Below are 10,966 nucleotides of genomic sequence, written 5' to 3' on the forward strand. Positions count from 1 at the left end.
GATATTTATGTTCGTCTAATGTTAAGTTATTTTTTACCACTATTTTATTAAGACTTATTATTATATTTTATTGTTAATTACGAATTGACATTTTACGTACTCAGAAAAATAAATTACATCCTTCATTTTATTTTATATTATTTTATTTATGAAAAAAATATCTTGTATTTTTATTTTTTAGTAAAGTTTCTGATACTTTTTTTTTATTTTTATAAATTTAACCGATTGAATTGTCATTGAAAAAAAATAACTTGTGTTACAATCAAATTGACAGTTCAACGAAAAGAAATTTTATAGATTAGATAAAGATGCCTGCGCCTTCTGCTGTCAAAAATTAGAACTAGTTTAAATTTAAATTTAATTTATCAACAACAGATACCGGTAGATGTCATTACAATTAAGGAAAAAAAATGGCCGTTTCTAGCTTCTGGACAACGTGTCGAGCAAGTTGTAGGCCGTATTGTAATAAAACTTTAAAAATTAAATCACTGTGTTAAAAAGTAATTAAAAAATGACTTTGACGGACGACAAAGTCGAGGAGCCGGTGGTTGAAACAGAAGTTCATTTTACAGCACCAGCTATCCAGAACAACCCTGATGGATGGGGACCTTGTGAGCTGCCGGATCAGTTCCGCGACATTCCATATCAGCCATTTTCTAAAGGTGACAGATTAGGAAAAGTAAGTTTTGAATTTTCATTTTCATTCATTCATTATTTTCGTAAAAATTATTCAGAGCTATTGAATTAATTTATTTTTATTTTTGCTAGATTTCTGACTGGACCGGCGTTGCTTTCCAGGATAAAAAATTCACTAGTATGTATTTAATTCATAACCTAAAATTATATGCTGCTGTTAGCAGATATTTGACAATTTTCCAAATTTTTTGAACAAAAATCAATAATGATAAAAATATTTTTTAAAATTTTTACATGTAGAATTTTATGACACCGAAGTTGACAGACATAAAAAATTTTTTTAGAATTTTACAGTAGTTGAATTATTATTAAAAAAAATTAATTAAAACGTTTCACATGTGAAAATTAATAAAAATTACAAGTGAAAATTTTTTGAAGCTTTTTTTTTTATTGTAATTGATTTGTTGAAAAAATTTTTAAAATTGACAGTTGATGGCTAAGCTAACTTCAGTATGATAGAAGCAATATTAAATTTTTTAATTATAGTTTGATTATTAAAAGATCCAAAAAATTTTTAGATATCAGCTAAATCATAATTATAAAATTATCTATCAATTAAAATAAATTCTACTTAAATAATAATTAAATGAAAATTAAGTTAGCCGACATCTAAAAATTTTTAGAATTTTTTTTTATTGAGAAATGATTTAAAAAAAAAAAAAATAAAAGAAACAATTTTACATGTAGACTAGAATTTGAATTTGCGCGCACCTAAATATAGAGTTTGCATATATTTTCATGCTTATGATATATTCGACCAATCACATCACGAATAAATTGATACCACATACATTTCATCTTAATTTTATATCAAAAAAAGGAAAGGATAATTTTAAAAATTACACATGCAATTTTTAAAAAATTTTTTTTTCTTATAATTTATTTATTAAAAAAAAATCAAAATATTAAAAACGTCGTCTAACTTTATTATTATCATAATTAATAATAAAATAATTCCAGATAAATACCAGTCCCAATTTGGCTCTGGAAGTCAGTATGCATACTACCACGACGAAGATGAGTCGACCTTCCACCTGGTGGACACGACTCGCGTGCAAAAGCCACCATACCAGCGTGGTCGTTTCAACAAGAACCAACGCAACCTTCGAGGCCGTGGCGGCCAGCGCGGTGGAATGAACGCCCTGCAACAGCTGGGTAAGCTGAAGCTGCGCGAACGCGAGCGTAAAGGCCAGACCAAGCGTTGGGGTCGCAACAACAAAAACAACCCACCGAATAAAAACCGTGACGCTTCTGTAACTGTGCGTCCTGACTGGTCGACCATCGAGGAGATGGACTTCCCTCGCTTAGGAAAGCTCAGCTTGCCGAACATCAAGGACGGCGAAGACATTTTGTGCTGCGGGTCTCTTGAATACTACGATAAAACTTATGATCGAGTTAATGTAAAGAATGAGAAGCCGCTGCAGCGTGTTGATAGAATTTTCCATACTGTCACCACCACTGACGATCCGGTGATCCGTAAATTGTCCAAGACCGAAGGAACAGTTTTCGCTACTGACGCCATCCTGGCGACAATTATGTGTTGCACCAGGAGTAATTACAGTTGGGATATTGTCATTGAAAAAATCGGAGATAAACTTTTCTTTGACAAGAGAGACAATACAGAGTTTGACTTGCTGACTGTGAATGAGACCAGCGTCGAGCCACCCCAGGATGATGGAAATTCTCTGAATTCTCCGCGTAATTTGGCGCTCGAGGCGACTTTCATTAATCACAACTTCTCCCAGCAGGTTCTTAAATCCAGCGAACCCCGTTACAAGTTTGACGAAGGTAACCCTTTCATTTCCGAAGAGGAGGAAGGCGATGTAGCCTCCGTTGCTTACCGGTACCGCAAGTGGGATCTGAACAACGGCATCACTCTGGTTTGTCGTTGCGAGCATGATGCTGTCTTACAAGGTCCCAATGGAGAGACCCAATTCTTGACCATCAAAGCTCTTAACGAGTGGGACTCTAAACTAGCTAACGGAGTTGAGTGGCGTCAAAAATTAGACACTCAAAGAGGAGCTGTTCTTGCTAACGAGCTGAGGAACAACGCATGCAAACTTGCTAAGTGGACTGTTCAGGCTCTTCTTGCTGGGTCTGATCAAATTAAGTTTGGATATGTCTCTCGTGCCAGCGTTCGCGACTCTTCCAAACATGTCATCTTGGGAACTCAGCAGTACAAGCCTATTGAGTTCGCAAGGCAGATTAATTTGAACATGGACAATGCTTGGGGAATCTTGCGTTGTATTATTGATATCTGTTTGAAACAGAAGGACGGAAAGTATTTGATCATGAAGGATCCCAACAAGCCTATGATTCGGTTGTATGATATTCCGGATAATACTTTTGAAAGCGAGGATGAGGAGGAAGAGGATGAAGATGAAATGGTCAACGATGCGTTCCAGAATTAAATCAGATTCACAATTTTGTATTTAAATTTTATTGTTTTATTTGGCTTATATATACTATCAACTATATATATTGTGCGAACTACAGTAACTTTTAGTTTGAATTAATAAATGATTCAACTGGAAAATTTTTTGTATTATTTTTTTTGCAATTAAATCATTTTTTTCAATAATAACTTTATATTTAATTTTTATAATTATAAGTATACGAACTTATTTTTTAATAAATAATTAGAGTAAGAAAAATTTATTTAAAAAATTTCATCTTTAGTAGTTCAAAAAAAACAAACAATTTTTTAGACACAATGAATTTTTCAATAAAATTGAAGAATTACAATAAATTAAAATTATAGTATATTACACCCCTTGGGAAGAAAATAAGAAAAGCCTCAGATCACATGTAATTGTTGACCGAGGCGGAGCCGAGCTGTTGTGCGACTATTCTTTACATTATAAAATGTTACTTATAATTTTACGTGTTATTTTTCAAATCTTCTGTGTGGAATTTTTTTGTAAAAATTTTTTCAACAAAAAAAATAATGAAAATTAATTTTGCAGATATTTGATAATTTTTAGAATTTTTGTTAACAAATAAATTATGAGAAAAAAAAATAAGAAAAAAAAATTGACATCTAGAAATTAAAAAAAATTAAAAATACAATTTTTTAGAATAAATTTAATTGTTAAATAAAATTAAAAATTGGTCAGATGACACCTAACTTAAATGTCATAAAAAAATACTAAAAATTTTCATAAACAATTTTGTTTTTTATAATTTAATTGTCAAATAATTGGACTGATAAAATTCTAAATTTAAAATATCGCGGCAAATTAAAAACTACTGCGCATAACAATCTGCGCATGTTGGGAGTATAAGTAATTAATATATTGTATGCTCGAATAAAAGTATAGCTATATATGATCATAATAGTGTGTATACATTACTTGACATACATGTTTATATATGTTTTCAGCAGCAAATGGCCGACGACTGGACTCGAAACATTGTTTGCCGGTGAGAAATTACAATAATTAATAATTAAATTACTATGACACTTTTATTTAATAATTAATATATAATAATATAAATCTGACTGTTTAAGTTACTACAAAAATGGCCTGTGTCGAGAGGGTGATAACTGCCGGTATCTACATACAAGTCAGCAGTCTGGTGAGCAAGATGAAATGACTGATGTGAGTGAGTCGAACAACAACACCAACACCACCGAGCAAGGGGCTTCTCAGGTTCCTTGTCGTTTTTTCAAATGGGGAACCTGCAAATTCGGTAACCGCTGTCGTTATGGCCACGCATCCTCCACCAGCCCTGGAATGTCAGCAGTTCATTCTGATGCCAGCCAGGACATTGACTCATTATTAAGTTCAACCTCGTCTGCTGCAGCATCTTCTCTTACAGACGCTGCTCACTCATCCTCATCCTTTTCGTAAGTCATTTTAATTTTTTTTATTGAAAAAATTGTTACAAAAAAATTTTTATAATTTTCATTTGTAAAAAATTATAAGTTCAATTTTTAAAAAGTGTTTTTTAGTTTTAATTTAATAAAAAAAAATAAATAAATAAAAACGTCGACTAACTTTAGTATTATAAATTTGAATTCTTAAATTTGTAAATTATTTTTATGACACTAAAGTTAGCAATTATTTTATTATTTAAAGTCATAATTAATTTTCATATTTTTTTTATGAAATGACAAAATTTTTTAAATTTAGGAATACAAATAATTATGAACCAACTGAGTGGGTCAAAGCGCCAGTTTTCATACCAAACATCTTGGCTAGTATGAATTGTAACCTGGAAGATGGAGATGACAGCAACGTTGATATGTCGTCGATCAAAACAACCAAGCCAGAATCTTACGCCAGAGCGGTTAATAATACTGGGCAAACTCTAAACCCAGCGTCGGAACCTCTTTGTCCTTATGCAGAATCAAGTGGAGTATGTAAAATACTTGAGTGTCCTTACTTACATGGAGACATTTGTGATCTTTGTGGTAGTGCTGCCCTTCATCCCTTCAACAAAGAACGTCGACAGCAACATACAAGCGTAAGTTTTTATTTTTATAAATTTATTAATTATTTACAAAAATACAATTGGTTGACTTTTGAAATTTTTAGAATTTTTTTTTAATTTATTTAAAAAAAAAAAAATTTACACGAAATTTTTAAAAATTAAAAAATGCAATTTTTTTTTAAACATTTTATTATAATTTAATTAATGACATAAAATTTTTAAACGTCTGCTAATTTTAGTATAATTTATTATTTTTGAGGGAAAAAAATTTTTTTTTTTAAATTGAATTAAAATTTTTTTAAAATTTTTGCATGTCAATTTTTTTTTGCCATAACTTAATTGTAACAAAAATTTAATTTTTATTAAATCCAAAGGCGTGTATAAAACAACATGAGGCTGATATGGAGGAGTCATTTGCTATCCAGCGTAGCCGCAGCAAAGCCTGCGGAGTTTGTTTCGAAGTGATAATGGAAAAAACGTCACGTGAGCAGAGGAGATTCGGTATCTTACCGAACTGCAATCACTGTTTTTGTCTGAGCTGCATTAGAAAATGGCGACAGGCTAAGCAGTTTGATAACAAAATCATACGCTCGTGCCCGGAATGCCGGATTTCATCAGACTTTGTTTGTCCCAGTATCTACTGGGTGGACACTAAAGAAGAAAAGGAGAAACTTATTGTCGAGTATAAAGGAGCGCTGAGGTAATTATGTTTTTTGCAATGTTACATGCAAGACCTTCATTTATGAAGTATATTCAATGTCTTGGCAAATTTGCATCTATTTATAATTTTAATTTCATTGGTTGGAACTCAGAGATAAATATTAATAGGATTAAAATAGTAATAGGTATTAATAAATTGATGAAAATTAATTTTTTTTTTTTTTTTTTCCCCTAATAGTCAGAAGGATTGCAAATACTTTAATAAGGGCCAAGGAAAATGTCCCTTTGGCAATAAATGCTTTTATCTTCATGCCTTACCTGATGGAACTAAAGCTGATGTTGGTCCACCAGCACGTCAAGCTTCTCATTCTAGCGGTGAAATTGATTTCCTTCAGGTATTTTTTTTATACTGAAATTGAGAGATATTTGATAATTTTTTTACAAAACAAATTAAAAAACTGTCAAATGTCTAATAATTTCAACATTATTTTTCTTCTTAATATTAAAATATTATTTAAATAAAAAAAAAAAAATAATCATTTAATGCCTATATTTTAGCAATTAATATTGTGGAATTTTCTGGAAGAAAGAGACAACCGTTGGATTTACATGGATGATCATGACGAGGTTGTCGTTTTATTCTCAGATTCTGAAGATTCCGTCTGGTAAAAACCTTTTCGTCCTTATGTGATTAATTAATTAATAATTAATAATAATTAAGTAATAATTAATAATTATAAAAATAATACTAAAAATATTTTCAAGAATTGTTTTGTGATATTTATATAAAAAAAAATTTCTTTTTGTTTTTTCATATAGATTTCCAAGACAAGTTACAATTCATTAATCGTGGCTTTATAAGTGTTTTACAATTATACTTAGATAAATATTATTCTTTTTTGGTAATCCACTAAAAAGATAATAATTAATCTGATAGTAAAAAAAAATATAAAGGTTATCGGGTAAACAAAATAAAAATAAAACAATAAATGTGTTATTGCTAAAGTGCGTTAATTACGAGTGTAATGTACAATAGTTTAATAGTGAAAACATTGTTATTATTATTATAATTGATATTCATAATTAATTTAAATTTAAAACGGTATCTCTATGTTGGCATATAAATAAGTACTAAGCAAATACTTGTTGAGGTGATTTAAATTTTCTTCTGCTCACTCATTATACTTCTATTATTTTTTACACTAAATATTTTTTTTTTCATACATTATATTTTGTAATTGTTAAACTTAGTTTTAAATGATTGATTAGAAGAAAAAAAAAAGATAATTAAAATTATATCCTACTAAAAAAAAACAGTTGTTGTTATTTCTTGGCAGTATATTTTTTATTACTTGTAAAAAATCATATATATATATATATATATATATATATATATATATATATATATATATATATATATATATATAATTATGTGTAACATAATAAGCAGTGATAGTAAAAAATCATTTTTATTACCTTATTATAATAATTATGAATTAATTTTTTTATTTAAAATTAATCATTCGAAAAATAAAATTTATCACTCGGGCTAATAATCACTCGATATTATAATGAAAAAAATATAAATTAAAGTTTTATAATCAATATTAATTATTATAATAAAAGTAAATTAACTGTATAAATATCTATACAACAGTAGAGTCTTTAGATGACGGCTGTTGAGATGGTTGTACATTGCTGCAGTCTTTATTGTCACTCTCATTGCCTCTGTTTGATGAATATTTATAAAACCCAAATGAAAAAAATGAAAAAATAAATAAAAACAAATTAAAAAAAGCATTTTTAGCAAATAATAAAATAAAATAAATAAAATCAAAAATATACCTTCGGGCAATGTGGGACTGACAGGGTAAAATTGGTTGAGCTGAATTGCTAATTCTCGATTGCACGAGAGGCACGTGGGGTGTTGAAATTCTCTGCCGATTGAATCCCATATTATTATTTTCGACATTTTCGTTATCAATACCATTAATATTATTATTATTACTACAATTAATATTATTATTATTATTATTTATATTCTTAGGGTGAGTATTAGTCCCCGGTTCAATTTTTTTCCTGAACTTGGTGGAGTATTTATAAAAGTCCGACATCTCAAAGGGCTTTGTGACTTCTTTGTAGGGCTGATACTTTCCGGGGTGAATAATAGTCCTTCCGTCTGGAGTTAATTTATTGTCCGGGGACACAAAGTTCGAGGGTTCAAAGGCGACCGTGACGTCGCCGTTTATTGATTTATTGCTAGACAGGCGGGTGTTTGATTCAGCGGGAATTTCAAGGTTCTTGAGAGTCTGGGACAAGGTGGCGGGAGGTTTCGAGTAGTCCAAGTCAATGGAGGTCTCATACCACTCTTTTTCACTATCGCGGTACGAGCTGCGGGTATCTGGGCTACCCTCGACAATGCTGTGAAAGACGGAGCCTGCCGTCGGGGAGGGTAGAGTAATCGCAGCAGTGGTCTCCACCACGGGAGTGATAGACTTATTGTCTTCCTGATGCCAAGTCTCAACACTACCTAGCGACTGCGTCCTTAAGAGGGTGCGTGACTGTGACAAGTTAAGCCGTTCGGGTCTTGCTGGCCCCTTGCTACCCAAATATTTAGGATTGTTTTGACTACTAGTGAACCCAGTTACATTGCTTTGCTTCACAAACTTGGTCTGGACTGGCTTGATCCCTCCAGCAGGCCCCAGAGTCATCAAGCCCTCGGGTGCGTTCGCCTGGTAATTAATATTAGCTGCATATTTCCGGCGATCAATGCTCCCAAACCTGTCCGGGTGCTGCTGATGCTGCTGCTGCGGCTGCTGATATTCCGGACCCGGCCAGAGTATCTCGTCTCCATTGATCACCCAGCTATCAGCAGAGCTTGCAAATTCTTGGCGGCGAGAAATAGGCGGCATGCTTTGGTGATTATTCCGCTTAATTATTTTATCTTGCATTGAATTTCGCTCGTGCAAAACCGGAGGAACTTGCTCAAAATTGTCATTTGAAGAAACATGAACGAATGGATCTGACGGGTAGTAGGGCAACCGCGAACGGTACTGATTTGTCGTCAGCTCAAATTTACCAGTGGTCTCGATATTCGCGCCGACTGACTGGGAGGAGGGTAAAATCTCGCTGATATTAGGTGACAACTGGCTCTGGTGATAGTAATGATGATACCTAGGAGAAGGTTGCTTGTAATTGGTTGATAGCTGTCGCTGGTTATAGTAAGGCACCTCGCTCTGTCGCTTTTGCTCCCGCGGCCACAAATTTGGAGTGTTGTCTTCTTTGTTGGAGATCATACGGTAACTCCGCTCAGATAATTGGGGGTGCTTGTGGTGAAGAGATATTTCGTCAGAGTCGTGGGAGTACGTAGACACGCGGTGCTGCTGATTTCCTAGGATATAAATGTCTGAGTTTTCATTCAAATCATGAATACCGTCGCTTCGAGAACTTTTACTGCTTCCACCTCCTAATACTGAACCTTCATTCATCCACTCACTCTTGTCATTTTTAATGTGATTCTGATCGTGAACTGACGTAAGCGACGACTCATCAGGACTAATTACTTTTGATGACTTATCGTAACTTAGTTGCGGGTTTAATATTTTATCTGCAATAAATTATTATTTTTAATTTAATATAATAATTTATTATATAATTAATTTAATAATTAATTTAACAATTTAACCTGGAGCTGCATTAAATGGCGGGCGGGGTTTTTTTGATTTATGCTTGGCGTAAGTCGAGCCAGATGGTAGAGCAGTGTCGTCGGAAAAAATAGAAGATTGCCAGGGTGTAGACTCGGCGATATTAGGCCGTCTGGGTAATTGTCCATAGCTCAGTCGGATAAAATTCAACCTTGTGTCTAGCTCCTTAATACGTCTTTGAGCTTGCTGATAAACTGATCGGTGTTTTCTGCGAACGGCTTTGCTTTCCGATGAATCACTGCAGATAGCGAACGCCGCTGTGGCAATACTTGTTTGTACTTGACGTTCCAATTCCAACGCTGATTCTTCCTATTATTAAAAATAAATTATTAATAATAAAAATATATTCTTCTTTATTTAAAATTATATAAAAACTTACAGCTTCGCTGCTCTTGAGTTTATTGATAAGATTCTGCGGATATGCAAATGAAGTTCCGACTCGCCTGCGAAAAAGCGGCGGACTTTCTCCCGGATCCAAAGGAATCTCTGGAGGTAAAATACCTGTCAGTTCGGCTTCATCGATGCACAAATTTTTTAGCTCGTTATTTTTGCGAGCTAGCTTCTCTTCCAGTGCTTCGCGACGTTGACGAAGCCATTGCAGTCGGCTTGCTGAGGCTGTATTTGTCTCTATCCTCGATTTCTGTTCACTCTCAGCCATCACTGAAAAATAAATTTATTTGTTTATTTATTTATTTATCACTCACTTACACTCTCACCGCTTATCAATTAAAAATCAATAAATAAACAATGTAAACAAATATAAACTCTTACCCATATTAGTAGCAAGTTATTAAAAAAAGCCAACTTGTAATTTATTTACAGCAAAACTGACTCCATTATTTTTTTTAAATTATTTTCATTGCAATTACTATTGTATTATGATAAATACTTATTGTTACGTGACACCAATAGTACTTTTAATAAGTATCTGGTTTGTTGTTATGCAATTACATTGCATTAAACTTATCAATGCTGAATGTGTGTATTTATAAATATTGGTGGATTTATTTAATTTTTAATCCCCATTGCTGGATTACTTTCTTGTGTTGTGTGTAAACGCCACAATCGACAATATATTTTCTGTATATACTCGAAGATCGAAGCGTGAACGCCTGTACATATTAATAGTACTCGATACTATCGGTGTTTGTATAACTGACCTTGTATAAATGTGTACGTGAGAGTACGTATATGTACAGTGTGTGACAGTCAGTGGCTGGTAGGTATGGAGGGTAGAGGTACCTCTACCCTCCATACTGGTAGGCTGGTAATTCTGAAAAATAAAAATTAAATAATAATAATAATAAACATTTCAGTATTACAATTACAATTATTGTTGTTATTGTGATTATTATTGCTATTATACGTTACAGAAGATGACAGTAGCGCGATCTAGGTTGCGGGGAAAAAATTATCCTTAAATGTTTTAGTCGTTGGTTGTGTTAATTATTGGAATTCTTTAATGTCAA

At 32.5% G+C, this 10,966-nt stretch overlaps 3 protein-coding genes across 3 annotated transcripts; 2 read left to right on the plus strand and 1 right to left on the minus strand.

Annotated features, from left to right (window-relative positions):
- The first annotated feature begins 418 nt into the window (after nucleotides 1-418).
- On the plus strand, nucleotides 419-3,232 carry Eif3d1 (eukaryotic translation initiation factor 3 subunit d1). Its single transcript, XM_074250596.1, has 3 exons — nucleotides 419-679; nucleotides 769-814; nucleotides 1,657-3,232. Exons 1-3 carry the CDS (start codon nucleotides 512-514, stop codon nucleotides 3,105-3,107), a joined length of 1,665 nt encoding a protein of 554 aa, XP_074106697.1. The 5' UTR covers nucleotides 419-511; the 3' UTR covers nucleotides 3,108-3,232.
- A 763-nt stretch (nucleotides 3,233-3,995) lies between these two features.
- On the plus strand, nucleotides 3,996-6,933 carry LOC141532373 (putative E3 ubiquitin-protein ligase makorin-1). The gene is made up of 7 exons (XM_074250703.1): nucleotides 3,996-4,119; nucleotides 4,208-4,546; nucleotides 4,833-5,166; nucleotides 5,508-5,833; nucleotides 6,032-6,188; nucleotides 6,352-6,458; nucleotides 6,613-6,933. Coding segments are annotated over exons 1-7 (1,299 nt in total). The 5' UTR covers nucleotides 3,996-4,084; the 3' UTR covers nucleotides 6,614-6,933.
- A 288-nt stretch (nucleotides 6,934-7,221) lies between these two features.
- On the minus strand, nucleotides 7,222-10,626 carry Sstn (stepping stone). Its single transcript, XM_074249420.1, has 5 exons — nucleotides 10,269-10,626; nucleotides 9,877-10,157; nucleotides 9,479-9,806; nucleotides 7,639-9,400; nucleotides 7,222-7,521 (listed from the first exon to the last, which is right to left on the minus strand). The coding sequence occupies exons 1-5, from the start codon at nucleotides 10,270-10,272 to the stop codon at nucleotides 7,440-7,442; spliced, it is 2,457 nt and encodes an 818-aa protein (XP_074105521.1). The 5' UTR covers nucleotides 10,273-10,626; the 3' UTR covers nucleotides 7,222-7,439.
- Between the last annotated feature and the right edge of the window lie 340 nt (nucleotides 10,627-10,966).

The sequence above is a fragment of the Cotesia typhae genome, unplaced genomic scaffold, assembly GCF_013202065.1.
Source record: "Cotesia typhae breed Kobodo isofemale line unplaced genomic scaffold, CoteBio_Ctyphae contig_119, whole genome shotgun sequence".
Lineage (NCBI taxonomy): Eukaryota > Metazoa > Arthropoda > Insecta > Hymenoptera > Braconidae > Cotesia > Cotesia typhae.

Excerpts from the sequence above, each read along its gene's own strand:
- LOC141532373 (XM_074250703.1), top strand. The coding sequence starts at position 4,085 with ATGGCCGACGACTGGACTCGAAACATTGTTTGCCG. Across the intron at positions 4,120-4,207 it reads ACTCGAAACATTGTTTGCCG|TTACTACAAAAATGGCCTGT; the intron begins GTGAGAAATTAC and ends TGACTGTTTAAG. Across the intron at positions 6,189-6,351 it reads GTGAAATTGATTTCCTTCAG|CAATTAATATTGTGGAATTT; the intron begins GTATTTTTTTTA and ends CCTATATTTTAG.
- Eif3d1 (XM_074250596.1), top strand. The coding sequence starts at position 512 with ATGACTTTGACGGACGACAAAGTCGAGGAGCCGGTGGTTGAAACAGAA. Across the intron at positions 680-768 it reads AAGGTGACAGATTAGGAAAA|ATTTCTGACTGGACCGGCGT; the intron begins GTAAGTTTTGAA and ends TATTTTTGCTAG. Across the intron at positions 815-1,656 it reads CCAGGATAAAAAATTCACTA|ATAAATACCAGTCCCAATTT; the intron begins GTATGTATTTAA and ends AAATAATTCCAG.
- Sstn (XM_074249420.1), bottom strand. Across the intron at positions 9,807-9,876 it reads AACTCAAGAGCAGCGAAGCT|GAAGAATCAGCGTTGGAATT; the intron begins GTAAGTTTTTAT and ends TTTTAATAATAG. Across the intron at positions 7,522-7,638 it reads CAGTCCCACATTGCCCGAAG|AGGCAATGAGAGTGACAATA; the intron begins GTATATTTTTGA and ends TTCATCAAACAG.